This window comes from Apteryx mantelli, chromosome 1, assembly GCF_036417845.1.
Source record: "Apteryx mantelli isolate bAptMan1 chromosome 1, bAptMan1.hap1, whole genome shotgun sequence".
NCBI lineage: Eukaryota > Metazoa > Chordata > Aves > Apterygiformes > Apterygidae > Apteryx > Apteryx mantelli.
This window is the reverse complement of record NC_089978.1, coordinates 100,187,690-100,212,957: the sequence shown is the minus strand read 5'-3', so window position 1 is coordinate 100,212,957 and position 25,268 is coordinate 100,187,690. Positions and strand designations below refer to the sequence as shown.

The following is a 25,268-nucleotide window of genomic DNA, read 5'->3' as shown; positions in this document are numbered from 1 at the left end:
TTTTAAGCTTTTTGTACTGATTCTCACTCCACCGAGAGAGAGGGTCAGGTCATCAGATGAGTAGACTGGCACAGTTCCACTGATTTAAAGGGAGTTATGCCAGCCTGCAACAGCTGAGAACGAGCTAATTCTGTGCTGCACAGAAAAATTATTATAGCACCTCTTGGGGGACTGCAACTTTGCTAAAAAGTGCACTGTATGGATGGAGAGTCACGCTGCTCCAAGAAATTGACTCATGTGATTGCCCATCCAAAAATCTCGTGATAATCTGCATTTAACAACACCTGCTTACACACTTCCTCTTTGACACATCAGAACACATCACAGATTTTGCTTACATATGTAGCTTCAAGCAATTACTTGTGAGGTTTATCAAGACAACGAGCCATCCCTCCCCTCCCCGTGACCCTGCAGAAGTCTGCTTTCAGTGTCACACTATTGAGAAGTTCTGTTCTGCTTAGTGTCTTCAACTGAGTGAGTTTTGAAGTTAGGTTAATCACAGAAAGCACAGTTTGATACTCTATTGCTCTGAAGGTAGTTCAGGAAGACGCTCAGTGAGGTTTGTTTTCTATTCTTTAGAAAAGCATGAAGTAGGAAACAAATCTGATGTAAACAACATGGGACTCATCCATCTTTTCTTACCTGGTATCACATTTGAGAGATTATACTATTACAGAACAAGGCTTTAAAAGAAAGGGAACCGATTTACAGATGTAGGTACAGAACAGTTGGACAATTCCATAATTATATAAAGCAGAAAAAAATGTGTCCTTCCGCATGCTGTAGTGTAATGAGAACACACCTATAACAAGTGTGCCATGTTTGATTCAGACTAAGTAGTGCCTACAAGTGAGGCCCTTCTGCAGAAGACGATGCACACTGATGACAGGGACACCGAATTTGCACCAATGGGGAGATCAAGTGAGGAACTGAAGGCTTAATCCTGGTATTTTAGCACTTAGACTGTGCACTATCAGCTGTCAACACTTCCCACTAGCTTACCTGATCCACACTAGTGCAGCCACACAACATAACAAAGCCATGAGGAGGTGACAGCTCAAGTCTGAAGCAACCATCACCGAGCAAAGCTGTACAGCTCTGCTACCCTGGACATCCTGCACCATGGTCCTCTGCTATAGGGACCTTGTGCCCTTTGGCATACAGTGCCCAGCACAAGAGAGACCACAAGAGATCATTTCAGAAGTCTCAATCACATTCTAAGTGTAGGAAAACTATATGGAATTATTTTTGCACTTGTAAAGGTACGCTTGCAGCTTGTACAACAGGTCAAACAAATTTGGAGCAACAGCCCTTTCCCAATTATTGGAGCATTATGGGAATGCTCAGGATGTTTCATAAAAATCCCAGGAACGTTGTGTAGAGAGCACTACCCGTTTCACTACCTTCTTATGTAATCACCCTTTGATGACATGGAGCTACTGTTCAAAATGTACAACAGTATCAACTGATTTCACTGAAAGTAATTTTGCTTTGTTCGTGCTATGCTCCCTAAAACAGCTGCCAAAGAGGCAGCAGCACATTTCTGCAACTTCCCGATAATACTCCACAATTTTTAAAAAATATTAATAAAGTAAATTAGACCAAAGCCTCAGTTTCAATAATCATCTTCGTGATTTGTGATATGTAAATAAGCAGATATATCATTGTAAGTTTTCATAATTTGGGAGGTTATTTCCCTCCCCCAGACCTTACTTAAATATTGCTTGATGAAGAAAGTTGTAAAATTCCAGCCAGCTCTAATTTGCCACCAAATTGGTCTGACATTTTTTACTTTGATAACAGCAGCAACAATAGCAATCAGACTTCTACTCACAGGCATTTTCTGCTGTTTTCATAGTTATTTGCAAAGCAATTTGGTTAAAGAGCCTCCTTTCAGCCAACCTCATTTTTAGCCATCGTAATTTGGAAAGAAATGCTCGATCACACCTCACTTCACTAGAAGATTAAGTCATAGTGGCTTAATTGCCAACCAAAAAGATTTAAGAGAACACATGTTATCTCGAGCTTGACATGGACTAGGGGTCTGCAGTCAGCTACTGTGGCTAGCGTGATGCACAGCAGTTCATTAAGTCACAGTAACATCATGACATGCAGGACCAAGCCCTGCAAGTCATCCAGGTGCCCAAACATAACTCAGGTTCATCCAGCTTTTATCAATAGAAAATAGACTCTTATTATTTTCACCTTGTCTGACTGATGACGGAACTACTGTGTAAATGATGATCAGCACTTAAAGTTCTTTATTTGTGCACAAAATATTTCTTTCAAAAGAGGAAAAACCAAGACAAAAGCTGTCATTGAAGTTTAGGAGCTGAAGTGATTTCCAAGGTGTAGGTTGCTGACAGGTTTCAGCTCTGTTTGCTTCCCCTCCTCCCCAAATGCTAATAGAAATTTCAAAGTGAAAATAAAGCCCTTAGCTATTAAGAACTTAAGAGGCTTGTTTTAAAAAAAACACAGGCTGAGCAGAGTGAGTTACAACTGCTTTGTAACTCTGGTGTCAGGCATCTTTCAAAACACAGGTTTTAAATTCCAGCTGAACACACTGACTGTTGCAGAGTCATTTGCATTTGTCAGTAAGTACTTAATGATTGTTCAATATGTGGATAATCAACATGCCAGGCCTATGCACAAAGGTCACTTATGTTGCTACACGTGCCAGTAGAATCTACATTAAAAACACACTTCAAAAGACTTGTTTGTCTTTAGTTATGAGTTTTACATTTTTGTGTATAAAAGCTATGGTAATAAATTATTACGATACTAGGTCACTCAGTAAAGATCTTCAGAAACAACTTTACTATGGAATAAAGCTAATTCTTAATAAGACCTTCAGTCAGAAAAGTGACCTCACAAAATAAAAGCAAGGGAAACATGGTGCACCTACTGTTGCAAGAAAGGCATAACAGCCACCATTCTTGTGCCCTCCCCACTCCCCCCCAAAATAAAAAGAATTATGAAGGATGAAAGGCAAAAGAAAGTCTCAAATCATGAAGGAGCTTTTACAGGAGATTCGTAAATAAAGCCCCAGTGACTCAGTGCTTATATACTAAGGTAAGGTGCAATTCAGAAAGCCTCAAGATACTTTTACATCACCTATCTTTTCTTTAAAAATTTTTAGTTTTTCAGAGCCGTTTCTGAACTAGGGTTGCCAGATTCCAAGGCTGATTTAAACTAAGGAATGGGCAACTTTGTAATTACTTTGATGGGAATACCATTACAAATTTTTTAGAAGTGCTCTGAAAGAAGGTATTTGGGAACAGCTATTTTTCACACCTTTAAATTTGGATGAAAAATATTTGCAAAGTCATTCATTTGTTTGTGAAATGCTTCAGTAATCTTGAGAGATGCTCTTAGATTTCAGAGATTCAGGGTTTTGACTGATGAGCCTTGGCAAATTTCACTGAAAGAGTTTAAGACATCACTGCCAATAGATAACTGCCCTACTCTTCTACCAAACAGTCAGCAGAAAGGAACAGGCATTTTTGCTTCAGTTGTTCCAGCCTGGGTTGGTATCTTAGCTCTAGCCACTTTCATTGCTAATCTAAAGCAATACCTTGGGTTTTGCACTGAAGGAGCTGAGACAGGTTTTCTCAGCTCCCCAAGGTAGAGGGACAGGGTGACAATTAGGGGCAGCAGCAGCAAGAGTTGGCAGCGGTTGTCTAAGGCCTCTCCAAACCCGGACTACATTTTTGCATTAGACAATTCGTTACAACAAATAAATAAAACTTACTGACTGACCTCCTGCACTGATGGCTGGATTTCAAAATTGGTTTCAGAGGCATTAATGAGGAACCACTCAACTTTGACATCTTCTCCCTTGTCTTTCACGTAGAGCTGAAGCTGGGGATATGAAAGAAGATATGGGAGAGTGTTTTGGTATTCTGTAAAGAAATGGTAAGCCACCCTCCATACTAAGGCTCGCCAAAGCAAGACTGATATCAGTTTCTGAGTGAACAAATGCCAAAGTGACACTCTAAGAAGACAGAAGAAGTTACTTAAGGTTTGAGAATGCATGCTAATCAAAAAAGGGCATTTTTTGTTCTATGCATCTGAGTAGTCTATCCAAAGTGCTATTTATCCAGTCCTCCTACAGAAGAAGCTTACTTCACAGATTTATCACTTGCACCAGATGAATTTTATTATTATTAAATAATTATTTAATATTATTAAATGTTTTACCTGAGTTAACATGACCTTGTATGCATTTTGCAAACAGGTGATGAAAACCTGAAACCACCTTTCAGATCTTGCAGCTTAGCCATGGGATTAGATACAACAACAAAAAAGAGAGAATAATAGATAACACTTTACCTGCAAGTGAAGTGGAGACAGTTTCACACTGTATGACTGACTTTCTGCAGTAGTGGGTGAAGTATGTGAGACATTGACAACAAATGTAACGGAATCTCCCACAACATTACAAGAAACCACCTAAAGAAAGGAAGGGTGGGGGGAGACGAAGGGAGAAAACAATTTAGTAGTTAGAAGAATGTATGGGGAGTGTAGGAAAGGAACTAGGAAGGGCTTTAAGCTACCAGAATTGAGCTAAATTCTGTAGATGGAAGATTTCCAGGCAATCCTTACCTCCTTCCATACATTCAGTTCTAAAAATGGTACATCACATTTTCACTTCTGGACACAGAATTTATAATATCCAGCAACTATGGTATTTTCCAGAACTCCTTTTGTATTGTTATCTAATACAAAACACACACACACACACACACACACAAAACACACACACACACAAAACACACACACACAAACTCAAAAGTTTTGAACTTCAAAAGAAATTCATTCCTCTTCCTCTCCCGCTCCAAACTAAGCATCTTATCACCGGATAGCTGTTTTTACCTGACATTAGTTTCTGGGCCAAAAAATGAACTAAACAAGATTGCTTTTAACGGTATCTCACAAACAGGAAACTTTGCCAGAACACTGCTGCTGCAAAGAAGAGGATTTTGGTCAAGTAACGTCAATTCCCAACGGGGTAGTGAGGGACAGGAGACTTTTAAAGGCTATTCAAGTTTTTTTTATTAAACCAGGAAAGGCACTGAAATTCGGTAATGAAGCTAAATGTTTGAGACAAGTTTGTATGCCACTTGACTGCAATATACTTCATTAAGTACACTCCTGCACTTTTACAAGCAGTAATTTAACGTGTTATCGCACCAAGTTTACAAACAGAATCGTTTTTCCTCCTGCTCCTCTGCAAACCAACTTAGGCTCCAGAAGTGCTGTTCAAAATTCAAAGAATGTACAGAAAGCATCTTGCAGCACAGGAAAGCCCCAGATACAGAAGAGGGAAATCATTCATTAAGGTCACAGAGAGAAGTTCACTTTGCAAACAGCTCTGCTGGTTGCAGACAGCTGCTTGTCACTGTTCCTCTGTGGCTACTGTCCTCACAGCTTCAACTTTGGAAAGGATAGTGTGAATGCTCCTTAAACTGATTCAAGCAAAGTTAATCAGGTTAATGCAACGCACAGACAAATAATTCGCTGCAAGATTTGTTTGACGGAAACTCTGTACATATGCTATTAAATTATGTTTGTGTGCTTTATTGCTTCACTTATGGGCACTGAAATTGAAGTTGAAGGCTTTAAAATGAATCATGTACCTTCTGGAAGGTCCTTATCAGTCTCTCCTTAAATATATTTCATCTCCCAGGGCTCTACAGAACATATTATAAGAAGCACCAGAACATTATCAAGAGCTTCAGAGCATTTCCATTAAGGTAGAGACTTAATTACAAAGGAGCAGGAAAGAGAGGCGGGGGGCAGAAATCAAACTAAAATCCCAACCACACCCACAAGCAGCAAGATTTGCCTTTTCAGGTTTACATCTTTGGCCAAGGGTAGTTTGGAAGTGGAAAAATCTGTTTTGCTCATTACTCCCCTTCCCCAAAATCTAATTCCTTCAGAAATAATTTATGTTCCTTACTCCCATACAATCAACATGAACAGCCACTATTATGACGTAACAGAAATGAGTTTTAAGCATGTTTTTAGTAGCTAACAAGACCAAAGAGCTAACTTTCTGCTTATTTTGCTTGTAACTGAGTTGAAACACGGAATTACTCATTTTATTCACTGTGAGGATGGATTCTCATGGCTTTTCTTTAAGCACTTTGAAAACGGATAGGTTCCTCCCTCTTTTTGGAGCACAGAGGAGGAAAAAGGACAGGTATAATGCAAAAATTGCTGACACTTGCATGTCCTAAATGCAGTGGTTTACCATCCACGCACAACTGATCCACACATGCCTAGGAAGTTCAGTGCATTCAAAACAAGTTTGAACTTGCTGCACATTTGATGTAGAGTCATTCCTCTGGAATTTCTGGAGCTCTAAGAGGCAAGGTTGCCAGGACTCAACTGATTACTATTAAAAAAACAAGTGTGGCAGGAGAGTTGGTAAGTGTGTTCATGTGCTTCTTTATTCTTAAACCTCACTTCTAAGTAAAAAATGGAAACAGCTGCTCCAGTCGGTAGAACTTTCTATTCTTCTTTCTCTACCTCGTCAAGAGATCAAAACCCATTAACTGATATTTTTACCGTTAGTTTAGGAGCATAAACCAGTAGGGTTTGTGTTTTTAATCTCCTTGACTCATTTCTTTTCTTCCAAAGTCACCTAGAAAATCCTACTTCCCTCTCCCCCCACTTTAAATAAAATAGCTGTGGTCTTTAGGCACAGAGGTTTGTTGATTTTGAATTCAGTCAGAAAAAGGAATTGGTTCCATGTTTACTAGTAGAAAATAATTTATATCAGGTGACCTCCTTCATTCTGGGAGCAGCGGGATGATTCATGGAATAGGAATACTGAGAAAAGTAAAATTCTGGGCTAAAATTAGAAGAGAAAGAGGCTCTGTTTTCATCTAAGATAGTGTTACAAGTGGTGGGAAGCTGATTAAAAAGAGACCACAACTGCCACTTCCCTTTCTAAGTGACATTCCTTTAGAAGTGTAGCAGATAATTTTGATAGACCAGAGGAGAAATAAATAGGCCATTTGCACCAAAACAGTAACATGAAGAAAAATACTGAGGCTTCCTGTGATATGCTCCCCTTCCTCCCTGCCCTCATCCAACCTGCTTCCTTGTATTCTTTTTCCCTGACCAGATAAAGAGCAATTACCAACAAAATGCACCTCACTCATCTGTGACTTAGGGTGAAGCTGTAGTTAGAGAATTAGAGATCAAATGCGTCTGTCAGCAGGAGAGGGGAGGGTCTGGCAGACAAGCACCCCTTTCTGGTAGAAAGAGGAGGGAAAGAGGAAGTATATACGTTCATAAGAAAACAGCAGCATCTGAACTAATAGTTGAACTTCAGCCTCGTCTATCTTCCTCATCTCTCCCTCTCACACCTCTCCATCCCAAGGACATCCTTAGTCATCGACACTTAATGTTTTAATAGAGTCTAAGAAACCTGTCATTTCCATCACAAACTGCTCATGCAAAATTAAACCCTTGCACCACTGCACAGCAGCTCTGGCTGGCTAATTTTGGACTCCCAGAGGGGTTATGCCCCAGTCCTTCTTTGCTCTCTTACATCTGGACAAGCAAGATTTCCTGAGGTAGAGGAGAGAGGGTGTGGTGAAGCAGCAGCACAAAGAACCTGGGACTCTTCCACCACCAAGACCAAGATGTTTATTGCCTTCAGCATCTCCTTAGCTCCAGCATATCCACATTGCCTCCTACTGCACGAACAGCCCACCACCAGCACTGGTGTGCGCTCCCAGGTTGCTCCACACCGCCTTGGTTCCCAGCATGTCCTCAGGTGGCCTCACTGGCAAGGCTGCCTCCACCTCCTCCTCCTCCTCCTCATCTGTCTGTCAACCCTCCCCATGATCAACACACTCTGGGCACTTTATCATGCCCACACCAGGGCTATTCTTGCTATTTGCTCAGCACCCTCCAACCTCCCCCCTCACTTACCTCTGCCTTCCGGCCACTATTCCTGACTGCACTAGCCCCGAACTTAGGCAAAACCCCTTGGATCGGGCTCTGTTCTGTATTTGTCTGACACTGGTATCCAGCTCTACTGAGGGGCATATGCACTAACACTTCTACACATCTTGCCTTTATGTATCTAAAATTGTTAGTATAATTATCCTAAAAAAATAGGTTTCAGATAAACAACTGTGGGAACTAACAAGACTGAAAAGCATTACAGTTGGAATAAGGTAGAAATATATATCATATATTTCTTTTCTAAGACACCAAAGTGTCTAATGTGTGTACTCACAGCTATTTAAGTCTTTTTTTTTTCCTCACTACTACTTTGTCCTCTCCCTCCCTACTTCCATTGCTTTTTCCTTCCCTGTTCCTCTGAAATTTCTATTCTTTTCCTTTCTTGAAGAAGTAGCAAAAACTACTTCAGTTCACAAAGAGAATCAAGATGCCTCTGCTTGTCGCACTTGGTGCCTTTTTGCCTTGAAAAATTTCAGTTTAGGCACCGGCACCATATAGAGTCATGCTTTACACACAGCCTTTTTGTTATTTTGAATAGTCTTTCTTCCTCACCCGCCCATGTAAGAAAATAGATTCTCTCCAGTAGTGAAGTGAACGGCAAATGGCCGTGATTTAAGCAGGAAATTTTTATAGTCCTATAGAGAAAGTTCTTCACCTCCCCCAAAACCAAGATTGCATCAAAGTGCATGTGTAAAACTCACAGCACTGCAGGCCTTGATTACCTTCTTTCTGCAAAGGAATTAATTTTACTGCACATGGCAGTTATTTCCAGACAGAGCAGGTTACTCAAGGTTCAGAAATACATATCAATAGAAGAAGTAATAACAATCTTTAAAAAGTTTGCACAAGAAAACAAGTATATCATGAGGCAGCCACAAAGTGAAAGCTGCCATAAACTCAGCGGTAGGGACCAGTACGCAATCAGATTTACGAACCTCACAATTTCCAATTTTTGTTTTGGAGTACTGCTCCAAGAAAGAGAAGGCGCTCTTTTTTTGGCACAGAAAACTTATCGTGCCAATGGCCACACAGACTGTTTGTGTGCTCAGCTTAAAATCTCACCATAAGAAAATTTTCCAGTCAGAAACTTCTCTCTTTACATAGACATAATACTCAGCTGTTCAGAAAGAGAGTTATATTGTCCTCCTTGGTTACCAGGGCCTAGGTATTACTTCATGTGAGGCTTTCTGTAGTTCTACACCGTTCCCTCTTTACCCAAGCAGTTTACCAAATGACAAAGACAAATTCAAGCAAAGACAACAAATGCAGTGTCTAATGCAGGCACTGCTAGGGGCAGATTTTTAGAAGCCTGTAACAAAGCGAGTTTGTGGGCAAATACAATGAGACAACCTCAGAGCCAATTTTCCAAAATGATGATAAACACAAGGGCGAAGGCAGGGTGAGTGATGCAATGAGTGCATGAAGGAAGAAATTTCCACGTAAGCAGCAGAAGCAAAACAAAAACTGATAGAACAAGTGAATTTTTCTATTCCTTTGAGACTGACAAACACACAAGTTCAAACCAGCGGAGAAAAGGGAGGCAGGGAGGGAAGAAAAGGAAGGGAGAGAAGGAGGAAGGGAGAGAGGAAGGGAGGGAGAAAAAAAAAACAGGGAGTACAAGGAAACAGGACAGGAAGAATTTTTTAATCAGCCTATCAAGTCAAGTGAGCACCAAATGGTAGGAGAACAAGAAACAGTACCCATTTTTTAAAAGAGGAAAAACAACTAGCAGAAATATTGTTCTGTTGGCTTGGCCTCACAAACACGCAAGTGTTTACAACCAATTTGTAAGACAGTGTAGCTGAAGAGAGAGACAAATGGAAGACAATAAAATGAAAGAGAGGTTTGCCAGTTCGTGCCACAGTAACTCGGAGAGAGGTTCACTCGCCTAGACACAGGCATATATTACCATGAAGGTTGCTTAAGGTAACCCAGACATTTGCACAGGGTTGGCAGATGTGACCCAGAAGCTATAGGAGGTCCGCATGCTTCGGCAGTAGCAGCTGGAAGCTAGGCAGGATACCTGACAGTGCCAAAACCAGTATTATCTTCATTTAAGCAAACAGATCCTAACTCTGACATCTTCCTTTGACAAGACACTCAGTTCTTAAGTAGGTCATTATGTTGTCGTGTCTATTTTAGTAAGTCTTCCTATAGGTTACCCCACTGATAATTAAACTTGTACTCATTCACATTTTAAGGTGAACAGGGATGTGTCTGAAAGGAAAAGGAAAGCAGACAAGCTGCGAGGTGAAAGCTACTAACCTGGAAGCAAGTTACAAGGGAGCTTGTCAGCTGACTCTATTACATAGTTTTGTCCAAAAGTCCTCTATATAAACCTACCAAAGCATGATGCTAAGGAAAGAAAGCTGGGAAGCAGCAATATATAAGAAAATTAGGACATCACACAGAAATGCTGAAAAGCCTTGAAGACTAGAAGAAACACAATTCATAATACAAAGCACGTGTGTATGAGGATTAATAAACACAACTATAAAGGGGAGCTTATCACTAGGAGAATGACAAAGGAAGAAAGACCTGGGTGCATTAAGTCATGTAGCCATGAAAAAGGCAGTCTGGAGTTTTAAAACACATGAAGAAAGTACTTTCAGAAACACAAAAAACCTCCAGTAATTTCAAAGCATGATAAGACCTCATCTGTAGTGCTGCGCCTCACTTAGACATCAAGTTCAAGAAAAATGAATTTAACTGGAACAAGTGTGTTAACTTGTTAACTGGAACAAGAGTTACTTATAAGGCAAGCCCACCCTATAAAAGGAGACTTAAGGAACAACTTATTTAGCCAAGCTAAACAAAAGCTGAAAGGAAATATAATTCCTTTACGATGTATTTACTGACAGCAAGCACCAGGGAAGAAAAGTAAATGCATTAGGGATAAAGGATTATATTAGTACAGAGAAGGAAAAAAAAGAAAAAGAAAAAAAAAAAGCTATGTGGTCCTTGATTCCATTTAGGCTTGAAAAAGACAGTCATTAGAGTACCAAAGCTTTGGGACAGCTTTTCAAGCAGAAGAGGGAGTTAAAGGACAATAGGAACCACACATGATGGTCAGGAAGCTTTACTCAAAAAATGCCTGTAATGGCATGGCTCAAAAATAAACAGAAACAAACACACGTTTACAATTAGGAATGAATCCCAGTTAGTACCGTAGCGTCCAAGACAAGAGCCATCTTTCCTGGAGTTCAAAATAGCCTTTGCTTCGCAATGTCTTTACCTGCTTCAAAATAAGTGGAACTTGAAGGCCTAACTCCCCAGTGTGACACTAACATAGGCTGCCAGTTCACAGCAGGGTGACTGGGAATGAAGTAATGAAGATGAAGGTGCAATAGCCATGTGGTTGAATAAAGCCTTCTCAGACATGCTGCACAGCCCATCTGAAAACAGTACCTCTCATGAGCCTACAAAATAGTCTTCCTTTCTCTCCACCGTTTCCCCTAGCAAGATTCATAATACAAAAATTAACCTGAAGCTTTGATAATTGTTATTGCCAACAGTGATATAAGATAGTGATTCTTTGAATAGCAACTTATTACAACTCATTGAGGGAATGCTGAACAGTGGGTGCTCTTGAAGGTATTCTTTCCCTTTCTACTGAAGTATGAAACAGGAAAAAGAGGGACACCTCTGTTGTCATTTAAAGGTTATAAAACAGACAGAAGTTTGCTCTGTCCAAGCCTTTCTGTGCCAAATTCCAGCCAAGAGAATCAGCTTTTTGCTGCATGTTTTTTACTGTCAAGTTCAAAGCCTCTAGAAATAGATTACAGTAATGGAAAGATTGGCAGAATTAGCTAAGAATACTGCTAATGCTTACTTTATTAAAGTAAACCAACCAACAACACACAGTGAAAACAGGCCACTTCATTCTATATATTTAGGCTGTGGCCTCTGAAGTACAGACTATATATAAATAAAGGCTTTGTCAAAAAGCAGTGTGGTGCAACTGTCATCCATTGAGCAGCTCAACCACCATCACAACGGCATGTGCCAAGCTCACAGCAAGGAACCTCCCTAACCGTGTTTGCATCACTGCATTGTGGACATACAGTTTCATATCTTTAAGCTTCTTCAAGGAAAGGACAGCATGTATATACCTAAGGACTGCATGTGTCAGTGTGTGTCCTCACCGTGAACAGAACCATCAGCAGTAATATAATAATTACAGTCTGGTTGGTGATCCCATATTGTTTTGATGTAAGACCGTATGTAAGTGTTCCCAGGCATGAGGCTCAGGACTGGCACCACGTGGGCTCATCACCTGGGTGTGCTCCATGGTCCAGCATCCAAGAGGACAGAGGACTACCCACAACAAAAGACAAATACCAACATACACCTGCATTACATTATTACAGATCGCATGTTTACTGCTATTTTGACCTCACACCCTCAATCCTCTATTTCCTTTTGTGACCACAACCTCTCTGATGCAAGGCCTTGAAAATACATATTTGAAATGACATGCAATAAACCAAGCCCTGGCTGCTGACCAGGGCACCTGTATACTCTTGCCACACAGATCACAAGTAAAGAACCATGCTGAACTGGTTACAGGAACACATCCTGTGCCAGCTGATGCCTCAGGCAGGTGCAGAGCTCTGTGGGATGCTATAACATTGATAAACATGCAGCATACGGTCACAAGCTACATCCAGAGCCAGTCTCACCAGCAGTGAAGTTACAAACTCGCACCATAAGTTTGAGTTTGGACAAAGTGCAGAGATAGATTTCTATTTCACATTAAATTCTCTAGTAATACTTACAAAGATAAAGCAGTTTGAAAAGAGGGGAAAAAAAACTTTAGACCCTTGGCATTACCTGAGGAATATGTCACACTGAAAATTAGTGTGCGAGAGGAAAACTCCTGAGGTAGTTGGAAAAAGGCATGCATTTAAGGAGGTAGTGAAAGTAACTACCAGAGTGCCATTCTAAGGTTATTATATACTGAAATCCAAATAAATTATTCAGGTTGTACCTTAACTGAAAGAGTAAGAACAATTCAGAGAAATTTTTCGAGCAGCTGTGCACAGGATTATGGAAATGGTTCTGGGACAGTTCAGAACAGCCCAATTTACATAAGCAAAATTGTCATAATTCAATACATTTTAAAATGTGCTTATATTGGTTTAAGCTCCTGTGAAACCACATTTGATTTTTGACCATAGTATAACAGCTCAATAAGCATGCTGAAATGGCTCAAGCCAAGGTCAAACAAGCACCAAAGACTGCACAAGGGAGGGTGCAGGATCACAAAACCACAGGTGGGGGAGAGCAAGAGAACAGCCCTAGAGCACCCAGCAGTTAAACTGGCTTAGGCTGCTATGGAGCCAGAAATCACCTGCTTCTACTGCCCGAGCTATCCCAGCCTCACCATGGCAGCACGGGGCACCATGAACACTAACTTACCTTGCTGCTATGGCAATCAGAATATTATGCTAGTTTTAAACAACGTAAAAGTTAACTTAAGGACTGAACGCAGATGTTCCTGGTGGTATAACATGATTTCAGGGAAATCCAGGACCATGGCATCATGCTTCAGTTCTGTCATGCAGGCAGGACCAAAGAGGGATTTAGCCTTGAGACACTGCTGCTTTGTGATCCAGTCATGAGCACTGTACTGTGCACACCAACTAAGCCTCACTAGTCCCTACCGCACTTTGACACTGATACTCATGTAATGGCCAAGGCCACCTAGCAGACTGGAACCTCGCAAATCATCTCACATGCAAATACATTTGCAGCCCTACCCACTTTTCAACAACATTTTAGACAGTGCACTGCAAGACACAGAAGTGTTTTTGTGCTGTCACTCGCTACCTCTTATTCGTAGCAGTTCTTTCTTTGCTGCTGGCTTCACACATTATACAAAACACTACTTTAAGACCTGGCAGTCCCCTCTCGTTACAATCCCCCTCACATTGATATCTCTTCCAGCGGCACTGAGTAACACTAACACCAACTCTAAAGCCCTCCCAACTCCACTCTCTCTAGCTCGAACTGCTGGGGCAGGGAGCACTGGTAGAAAAAAAGAAGAAAGAGAACAAGTGCACAAACACCTTTACATGCTGGCAGTCCCTAGCTACTGGGCCACCAATTAGCGTGTGACTGGTGAGATGTGTAATCAGGCTGATAAGCATGCATAGTTTTCAAAGGAATCATAGTATAGCTGCTTAACATCTAAAACAGACAAGCAAACCTGAATAACAAAGCAAAACTAGAAAAGAGTACCAGGCTAATTTGGTTGAGGTGCCTAAAGCCGAGTGCCAGTTCAGATGTGACTAGTAGTTACAGTAACTAGGATGAAAATGCAGAAGCTATCATTGCTAATAAGCATACATACATTTTTCCTTCTAATGAATCTGTGTATCATTCTAAGAGCCACATTCTGCCTCATTTTAATGTTACATGCATTAAGTATGGAGAAAAACACTTCCCAGAATGTGCCAGTGGTGTTTGTGTGGGAAGAACTGAGACAATTCTCTCCTCACCAAATACAGGGCTCAATAGAGCCGGGACTTCACCCCTAAGACTTTGCACCTGTTCCGTTGATCCTTATCCAGTCAGGACTGATGAAGCAAACCTTGTAAACAGCAAACCAAACAGCAAGAGGCAGACAAAGACACTTTACTGCCCCAGAGGAGAAGTGTCCCTTTCCTTTTTCATGAATTTCCCTCCCTACACTTCAACAATAGGATGGGGAACCACAAGATCGAGGGCGGGGGTCAGGGGGGAAGAAGGCTGCTGTATGAGTTCATTAAAGGCATATATATAAACTTGACATAACCCTGTTTATTGTTCATTTGGAAGAAGCCCTGTGGCACACTCTGTTCATGACTTGCAAAAGAAGTGAATAAATGCGAAGAGTTTACACAGGTTCATTAGGGAGGCAGCCTCTTACCAGCCTTGACAAGCTTAGGTCAAGTGTGCAGAGGTATTACAAAACAAAACTCCCACGGACACTAATGAGTAAAGAAGTTACGCTTCCTACTTAAAAGTAAGCTGAAACAAAACAAAACTGAAGTTTACCTTCTCTTGTGCTGACTTTACAACACTAACAACTTCTTTAACTGCTAGTTCAAGTGTTTCCGGTGGGTCATTGTCCTCAAATGTAAGCAACTGTGAATCCTAAGAAGAAAAAAAAAAAAAGCATTACTTTATTAGGTGATGTAACTATCACTTGAAAGTGAGTGACGAAAATTCATTGTCAGTGAAGTTCCTGGAAGAACCAGAGACAGAATTGCAAATGTATGTCAAAATTTGTTTATATTAATTGCGCTACACCTCACTACATAATACCAGGCAGAGCCTAAAAACCTATACTTAGGACATGAATATAGGCCTCAGCATAACTCATCTTTCACTGTAGCAGAATATCAGGGTAAGCTGTACACTGCAGAATGAAGCCCACGAGGAGTAACAGGGTTCAGTGAAACTGCTTTTCTGAAGTAAGAATTAATCAGAGCACCATATTTTTAAAAGGCATTTTGGTTTGGCCTAATTACTGAGCTAATACTTAAAAAAATAAAATAAAAAGAGTCATATGGCTCCAATAACCTATGCCAAAACTAAGAGAACCCGCATGCTTGTTTGCAGAGGTGAGGGAAGAAACACTTCCCCATCCCCCTCAAATCCAACCTCATGTGTGAGGATCAACAGTGGTGACAACTATTTAGTGTTCAGACACACAGCAAGAGAAAGATACCGTATACCTGTTTCTGCAGCGAGGCCACACTTTCAAAAACATCAGCAACTGCATTGCACACGTGCTATGCACAGCAGCCAGGGCTGCTTTCCCAGTCACCCTAGGTTGTTTTGTTTTGGCACAGCAGCACATGCACGCAGGAATTTCATTAGCTGGGCGATGCTGACATCGTTCTGGGAGCCTGACAGTGGGAGTAACACCAGGCTGTGGTGCCAGGCAGCGAACTCATCCAAAGAAAAGGCTCCAGCTGCTCTCTTAGGGAGGGAGGGTGTGTGGGGGAGGGTCTAAGTCGCTTTGGTCTCCCTTTGGGGACAGTGCGCTGCTGCTTGTTTGTAGTTGGTTTCTGTTTCTAGCACCTTTTCCCAAATTGTCTTAGCTCACTTTTTTTCCACAAGCACAAAGCAAACCTTAGTTTCTTAGCACCACACACAGTTTTCTGAACTGCACGGTGAAATTTAAAAGGGTAGGCAAGGTAATATTCACTTTTCCTTCTCACTGCCCTAGTTTACTGTGCTGCCTGGAAAGCGTTAAACTGCTTTTCTTATCTTTCACACACATACGTTCCCCGGCTCTTCCTTCTCCTCCGACCTTCCCCCCAACATGTAACAAGGAAGCCCTCTGGCGCAGCTGACAAATGAATTAGCACTCTCCCAGACCTATAGAGAAGGCTACACACAAATTTGGAGACTTTAGATACACAACACTTCCCTGATAGTTTAACCCTGGCTTTTTCCACTGACGCAGCAAGGATTCAAATCCTCAAGACCAGGGAATTAGGTTGTCCTGGCCTCACCTAACCTTGCTGCCTCTTAGAGCTGGGTATATCATTATAAACCACTGAGCAATATGTCACATTACATCCTTTGCAAAAAGAGGCGAGGAAGGAAAGGGGCTGGCCAAGTTTTGTGCATTCCTAGCCGAGCCGGCTGGAAAGCAAACGAACAAAAAAGGAAGCCCCCCACCATCCTGTGGCCATCTACAGCAGGCTATCCTGCTCTCTCTCTATATATATATATATAAAAAAAATATATATATATATATTTATAAAGAGCTGGAGCGGTATACAGGAGAACACAGAAAAAGACCAGCCGTGGGAGTTATCTGCCGAATGACTCGTCCGGGGCCAGGTATCAGCGGTGAGCGGAGCGGGAAGTTTCCGCTGCTGACCTCCTCCTGGCTCCTGCACAGGGTGGTCCACGGCGGGGGCCGCCGAGGGGCTGCGAGGGCCGCAGCCGTCCCTGCTCGCACGCCGCGCTTCGGGCCACCTCTCCCCTACACATTCCTACCAAACGGCAACCAAGTATATACATACAGATAATTTTTCCACGCACACACACATAGAGACATGCATATACATATAAATAGGGGTATGGGGCGGCCAGAACAAGCGCGCTCGCTGCCAGCGGCGCCCAGCGGCACCTTCAGTGCGTGGCGCGGTGCCGCCGTTCCCCTCAGGAGGGGGAAGCCCCGGGCGGGCGCGCACACGAGGACAGGTCCCCCCGCAGCCGCCCGCTGGGGCGGCGGGTCGCTGCCGCCCCCCGCCAGGCCGGGCCGGGCCACGGCCCCCCGCCATTTCCTGCGCGCGGCGGCGCTGACAGGGCCGCGCCGCCGCAGCCAGGCGCGTTTCCACCCGCGAGGGCGCGTGGGGGCAACGATCCCCCTCCGCCGCCGCCGCCCCCCGGCACTCACCGCCCGCGCCGCGGCCTCGGCGCTCAGCGCCGCCACCCAGGCCCGCCGCCACTGCCGCCGCCAGCTGCCCCGCGACAGCACCCAGCCCAGCACCGAGCCGCCCTCCTCCAGCAGCTCGTCCCGCGGCGGCGCCGGCGCCGGCGCTGGCGGCGGCCGCCTGCCCCGCCGCAGGGCCAGCAGCGCGTACTGCACCAGGTAGGCGGCCACGGTGGCCAGGGCGGCCACGAAGAGGGCGACCAGCGCGTACCAGCCCAGCTCGCCCAGCCAGGCAGCCGACCCCGCCATGGCTGACCATAATGGGAGCCGCGCTCCCGGCCCCACGCCTGCGGCCGCAGCGGCGCCGGCCGGCGGCAGCGAGAGCCCGCGCAGGGCCCCAGCCGGCAGCGGCGTCCGGCCGCCTCCCGGCGCCGCCGCGCCCCGCCCGCCCTCGGCGCAGTCACCGCCCGGCGCGGCCCGCCCCCGCCGGCGGGGCGCCGAGGGGAAGGCGGCCCCGGCCGCGGCCCCGCGCTGCCTCCGAGCGCACCTCGGCGGCGGGGGGAGGCCGCCGGCGGGTTAGGAGGCCGGGCAGCGGTTTCACGTGCGCGATGGACAAGCAAAACCCTTCTCAGAGAGGGCAGCTGCTGTGCTAGCAAGTGCTTTGGGCAGAATGGGAGGAGAATAGCTCTTCCAAGGGTGTGCAGCAAGGAGCAATTTAAATAGAGACCCTGGAGCAGGAGAGACTTTCAGAGGCCCAAGAAGGACACAGGTGTCAAGCTAATCGTTTTTATTGTTTTTCATACAACAAAAGGGCTCCCCTTACATTGCTGTTACTATTTGCACACTGAGAAACAGCTGCAAATTAAAAGCCATGCAAGACGACCCTTACATCTTTGTGCTCAGCTGGTGGATGCCTGCTTGTGGGCGTAGTGGGAGCTGGTTAACGAAATGGCCTGACTTTTGCGTAGAAAAGATATCATCTTTCAGTTTGAAAGGCTGAGACGTGCTGGCCTAGTTATGTCATAACTACAAAGCCCAACGGCTAGAGTTGCCACACTGCCCTCAATAGCGAGTGAGTGTTTCATGAAGGCACCCTTTCACAAAACAGAACAAAACTAGCAGGTATATGACCATACCAGCCTTTCTGCTCGTCACAGGACTGGGGGAACACCTAAGGAGATTACTATGCGTTTATTTTTCCTTCTACTTCATAACAGAGGGTAAATGCAAGTTTCCCTTTTCTTTCCTGGCACCTCAGCATCTCCCCCTTTTCTCTGCCAGGGGTGTCAAACTAACTGGAAGGAGAAAAAGCAATTCTGTGTTACACTGTGCTCTGTGACCTAGAGTATAAATTCAGAACTAACTACTTTCTACAAAACATGGGGAATTACCCTTGATATCAGTAGGAGGTTTGCAAGATGATAAAGGGAAGGAAATCATCTTTTGATAGTAAATAGAAGTTTTGTAATTATTTATTTCTGTCATGTTCACCTTTAGTAAGTTCCTGTTCGGTTTGTAGAGTAAGCTACCTTATCAGCCCATCTCTATTTGTGTCCTCATTTTTGTTGTCCTGTTCTTTACCTGCTGTTTCTTTCTTGGTGATTTTCTTTATCTGTGGTAATTCCTAGCCAATGGACCTCACTTGTATATTTTGCCCAATCCAGGCACCAAAATAATAAGTAATTAAGTCACTGAGGTTGGTAGTGAAATATCATTTTCAGTTCTTCCTCCACTGAGATTTAGATTATTGCCACTTTAGCCTTGAAAGAGCAGAAGTATCCTTCCTTTGATGGAAAGTGAAATTCCAGACCGTTTGAGTGTGCGCCATGGACCACAGAGGCAGATGACCAGGGCCCAGCGGTGTCCCAGCTCAAGCACAGGCCCCCGTTCCAAGTTCCTCGCTGCCTGGCTGGCGAGCGCTTGTTTGCTGTTCCTTTTCAAGCAAATTCACAACTAGAGGTAGAGATAGAAAGAAATGGGAAGCGAAAACATTACATTAACATCTTATTTAATATGGTATTATTACTAATTACTAACGCCAACTCCTCATGTCAGTTAAGTCTCTGAGAGGAGGAACAGGTTGTTGCCTGAGAAGTGATTTGATCATTTTCTGTTGTAAATACATTGCCCCCATTTGCACCTATGAACTGCAGACTCATCAGGGCCAGAGCATAGTATTATCTGCTGTAGTTCTCTGTGAGGGCGTAGGAATGGCTACTCAGAGGTTAAAGTATTTGCCTGGGACACAGGAAAATCCCATGTTTTGTTCAGTGAGGAGCTCCTTCTTCCCGCCTGACTCTAGGCGGGTGATAGAGGGCACACCCGCCTGAGACCAAGGAGCAAGGTGCCGAGATCCCCAGAGAGCCATGACCAGAGCTATATTGCCAGGTCAACACAGCAATATACATAGGTTAATTGACCCTGCTGCAAGACCGGATTTGTTAGCTGGGTGCTAAGCAAGAGTAAAAGACTACATTTAAATAGTAAGAACAACTTTCCAAAGCTTTATTGACTGTCTTGTTACTGGAAATATTTTATATTTTTACTTTTAAAATATAGCCAAAATATGTGGCAGCTAATACTTGAATACTTTCATGTGTCCCAGCAAACTTACAATAGCCATCTCTGAACATTCAGGATCTTATCTGTCAAAGTATGGCTCGGGGGATGTGATTAGTAAGTAAAGTAAAGTTGTTCGTAATTCTGTGTACTTTGAAGCTGGGAATTGTGATTCTGACTTCCTGCTGGTCTCTGCTATATACTGTACTTCTATTAAGCAACTTCTGTATTTCCCAAATCCCACCTTTCATTGTATTTAACAAGTAAGTACATCTCTCTCTGTTATAGTTGCAAAGCAAGTTTAAAAAAAAATATAAACTGACTTTTATTGATACAGAGTAGATTTTAGATGGATTCTGCAACAAGAGAGTTATGAATGTATCGTTCATTGCAGTTACCTCACACGTCCAGTTTTGGTTCTTTGAAGTATTAACTTTGTTAACAATTTCACTTTCTGTGTTAGAAAGGCAAGAAGAAAACTGCAGACCACTAGCTTACTGGTAGAGCTATCCTAGAAGCGTGAACAAAAACAATAAAATATCTCACCTGTTAATGAGTGCAGCTGGGTCCATCATACATCTGAGTTTCAAAAATGCTCTTTTTTTTCCCCCAGACAGAAGGCAGGCAGAATTTTAGGACTTTGACTATTTGTCCAGATTTGTTGCAGGCACGTGGGACCACAGCTTGGACTTGGCACAGGGATTGTGGGAATGGGGTATGCCTGGATTCTGTCCTGACTTAAGCCAGGACACAGCAGATTATGCAATCAGACTTGGGAGCCAGAAAGTGACCCTGCATCCCACAATATAGATATAAGCAAAGGGGGCAGGATGGGATCAATTAATCATTTATTATTTATATTTATTTAAATATTTATTATTTAAGCATTTTCATTGTTAAAGCTGTATGTAGAACAAAAAGAAAGCAGTAGGTTCAGTCACGGCAATGAAATGATCATTTACACAATTACAATGTGCAGAGATAAAGTCAGACCAAACCTTTCCCACTAATTCTCTGCCTCTGAGCCCTGAAGTATTTTGTTACACACATTAAAGAAAGAGAAGGTTAAAAGAGGCCATCCATGCAGTCTAATACGAAGTCTAAAACACATACTTTGTCAGGATGGTATAAATGTGTAAGAAAGAGGTGCTTATTTTGCCAAACTGCACTTTAGCCAGCCCAGGTTATTCCAGCATCCCATGTCTCTGTGTGAGATTACCTTTACCTGTGAAATGGATATACCCATGTCTTCATTATGAGATTTTGTTAGCCTAAAAGTCAGTTTGAGGTGATAGCGCTTCACACTTTTCACAGGGACAGCTCTGCCAGCAGAAGCAGTCTGTCAGTCTTCACACATGAAACGTGACCCTTGGCGTGTTACTTCCCATGCATAGGGGACATTTCCCATTCACATGTAGCACTTCAGCCTCTCTCCCACTCCTTTACCTGCTGTGGCAGAGACAGGTAACAAGTATGTCCTTACACCTGCTGACTTGGACACTTGGCAAGTCAGCCCAGGGCGTGTGGAGCAGGGGGATGCATGACTCAGGAGCCAGAAGCCGAGCTGCTGCATTTGGTCCTGCCCTTCATTATACTCTCCAACTTGGGTCTGTTTATGTAGCCCCTTTCTAACTGATACGACTTTACATGTGACCCACCTTGCCTCAGCTGACTTGATGTACCAGAAACTTTGTCTCCTGCTTTGTGACAGCCCTCTGAGAGGAAAGTGATGGGAGGAGGGCTAACTGGGATCCCCAGAGGAGCCTTGCTGGAAGAGGTCAGCAGTCTGACAGCCAAGGAGGTGTCTCTAAGCAAGCTTTAGTAACTAGGAGGGCTTTAATAAAATGGGGGCACAAGGCTAGCACTGGGCTAGCTCTTGATCTGGAATAACTCCCCTCCCTCACATCTTCCAGAGGACACCCTCTTCTCCTTGGTAAAGGAGTCTTGTTCTGTACAAAAGGCTCCAAGGTGATGACATCATTAGACCTTCACTTTTGCTTCTCATGGAAAATTAGTAAGTACCACCATGGTGTTTCTGTTCATCCAAGCACATCACTATTTCACTCATTCACTTCAGAAGTCTCATTGTTTTATCATATTATAACTATTTTACTTTTCTCTTTAGGATCACACTTTTTCCATCCTCTAATATCTGGGTAAATAATCAGTTTCTAAGGGGTTACAACTTTGTGAAATGAACAAAGGCTAATGAAAGGCATTTTATCTGGAATTGAGGATCGTTGCTTTTACTTCTTCTATCTGGTAGTGTGAGTAGGAAAAATGTTTTTGAGTGTATTATTTTTTCTATTATGATGACTTCAGAAATATATTTACTAGACTTCAGCAAAGCACTGTGACTTTTCAGAAATGAAATCATGCCAAACAGGCTCCTCTTTTATTTCCTTCTTTATTTTCACTTGCTGGAGCCAGTTATATTCTCTCCACCAGAGAGCGCAAGTAGTACCAGAGGCCAGGAGGTCTCCGACTACGTTGGTGGTGCCAGGACGGAGAGATTGCTGCACTCTAAGCAATCATGCGAGCTGACTTCCTCAAGAATAGGCACTCTCGACGTGATAGGTGATACCGATTAGATAAAATTCCTCGCTTTTGGATTAGTTTAGGTTCAGAACTGACATTGCGACCAAATGGTTAAAGCTCTCCAGGTCTAAAACGGAGCTGATGAATCTCCTGACAAGGAACCACAGGAGAGATTCCTGCCTCTCCCTCTGACTCTTGGGCTCCAATTCAGGAGATGCTGCACTTCCCAGGGATGTGTTCTTCACCTGTACAGTACACTCATATGCTCCTCAGACACATGCTAGGAGACACTAGGACAAATTGGCTTTGGGAATGTCATGCATCAGAAAGAACAGAGAACTTGGTAAGTAGTAGAAGAGATTTTCAAGTTAGAGACAGAGTAATGGATCCTCCTAATCAGAGGCAGTCTGGGTAATGTTGTAGCAAATTAACAGCAAGAGTATGAAATAAAATAAAGGCTTATGAAAAATCTCAAAACCCAAGCCTCCCTCTAGAAGCACAGTGAAAATGCTCCAACTCAGCTGCATGGTTAAGGAAAGCCAAGGGCATGTACCAGTTTTGTGTTATGCATGATCCCAGAGCACACCCCCTTGGGTGTTGCACTAAGGCTATAATGTCTCAAGTCTTAAGTGTGTGGGTATAAGAACACTCACAATACGACTATGCAACTCCTTCAAGTTATTTGAAGGAGAATGGCATGTGTTATGACACAGGAAAGGGGTAAAAAGCTTTTAATTCCTCAATCAAGAGTTCATGCTATGTTCGAGTGTGTTGACTATAAGTTATGACAATAGCTGTTAAGCTACAACTAATCCTCTGTTTGTATTTTTTTTACACAACTGTCTGCACTGCTGAAACCATTGGGATAAACTGGCATCCTCCTTGGCATTTCCAATAGGAAGCCAATGACCACAGGGTCTGGAGATGTATCCCTCTCTCCACTCCCAAATGTCAATTAGGCAGAAAACAAGCTGGTAGCACAGGATGGCTAATGAAGGAAACACTGGAGTAGAAGACAGTTTTTAGACAAAAGTGTATTATAACATCCTTTTAATCTAATAGGGAACTCTCTCCAAACCCAGCATTTGCCACATAACAGAGATTTAAAAACAAGATATAAATAATTAAAATACATTTTTAAAAAGAGAAATCCACCTTCTATTTGGTGCCTTTGTGCTGGGCTATTCTGGTGGATGTGATGTTGCGATCTGTTTCTGGCTCTTCCTAGTGCCTGCACACAGTATCAGATGGCCATAATTGATTATAGGGTCATCTTCACAAAATGCAGGCTCCATGAAGTACTCTCCCTCTCATGCCTTGTGAGCTGTATCAATACTTCTTAAAAAAGTACCCAATTTCAAATATCTCTCTTTTTTTTTTTTTAATATCAGGGATTCTCTTCCAGTCTTTTTCAGAGTGTCAGTTTGGTGTTTTTATTTCTTATGCTTTTAAAAAATGCATTTACTTCTACATGACTCAGTCAAACTTCTGAAACAAATATTCTGAATGCAAACTAACAAATCTAAGTTTTCTGCTTGTGGCACCTGGGTGTTCAGTTGATTGATGAGTGAAGAGGAGGCAGCAGTAAATAGCAGATGCCTTGTTAACCACAGTCCTGGGCTGCCATACAGAGAGGAATTCTTTACCTTTCTGCTTAGGGGTGGGAAAAGCCATTTCTGTTCTGCCATTGACTGGACTCCATGCAGGCTGCTCTGCAGAACGGGAAATGTGCATGAAGCCAAGGACTAGCCAGCTGAAAAAGGAGTAAGTGGGATGGTGGTTGACAGATCTGTATTTACTGTTCTATAGATCCTTCTCACGTTTCAGCAGCTCCTCTTTTTAGGACCTACAGGTGTATGTGGCAGGGTAGAGAAACTGCTAATATAACTCTACATGTATAATTGCTACACCCACTGAAGTACTGAGGATATGGGGTTTCAAAGCCTGCTTTCAAAAGGACCTAACCTTCCTCTAATGTAATATTGTAGGGGAAATATTATTAAACAATCCTTTGGGAAGTCTTTCTTCCCTTAAACTCTTTCATAGACTTTATAGCATGGAGGAATGGATGTCAGCCACAAAAGGTTAAAAGGTGTCAGGACTCCCAGAGACTCCAAGCTGTTTGTTAGGGAAGGAAAAAAAAGTCACCACAAATGACACATTAAAACAGAGGCTGATTTTTTCTTGTTTTTGGAGACGCCACAGTGTGCTCCCTTCTCTATGCTCTTCTGCTGTTGCCATCCTCCTCTCTCCTACCTCTTCTTCCCTTTCATTGCACTTTGTTTCTCTAGACATCTTCCTGTGGAGCCTGCAGACCTCAGCACTGTCTCTTCCTTCCAGCAGAAGCATTCATGGATGCTGGTTAGCCCAGCAGATTATACTACCGTACACTCTGTATCTTTTTAACACACGTGCCCTTCACTGAAGAGATGCGTGTTGCTGGATGAGAGTCTGTGCCCTCAAATATCAGCTTAACCTAACAATTGCAACCATGGCTCTATGGCATTCAAGAATTATATCCATCCTAGGTCCTGGACTGCCAAGATGTTAAGAAATCGTTAAGGGCTGGATCAAAACTGTGGAGGCGACAAAAAACAAATCTCTTTTTCAGGAGTTTCCCTTTTTCATGTAAGAAAGAAGGGAAATAAGACTTGTATATGTTGCTTCATTGCAGCTAACACCTTGAAATTTTCCATTGCCAGAGTATTTCAGTAGTGGAAATAGAAATATTACCCACATGAATCTAATGGTAAAAATTATTTTATTAGTGTTTGCATTACAGTGCAAAACAGTGATAACTGGA

General features: G+C 43.0%; 1 protein-coding gene across 4 annotated transcripts in view; it reads right to left on the bottom strand.

Moving 5' to 3' along the window:
- Positions 1-17,751, bottom strand: part of C2CD2 (C2 calcium dependent domain containing 2) — a 45,055-nt gene extending 27,304 nt beyond the window's left edge. For all 4 annotated transcript variants that reach the window (XM_067298441.1, XM_067298423.1, XM_067298431.1 and 1 more), the window contains exons 1-4: positions 17,393-17,751; positions 15,028-15,126; positions 4,333-4,452; positions 3,760-3,861 (exon numbers count right to left, since the gene is read on the bottom strand). In XM_067298441.1, coding sequence (XP_067154542.1) covers positions 3,760-3,861; positions 4,333-4,452; positions 15,028-15,126; positions 17,393-17,677 — 606 coding nt within the window. In that variant the 5' untranslated portion in view covers positions 17,678-17,751. The remainder of the gene's footprint in view (positions 1-3,759; positions 3,862-4,332; positions 4,453-15,027; positions 15,127-17,392) is intronic.
- Between the last annotated feature and the right edge of the window lie 7,517 nt (positions 17,752-25,268).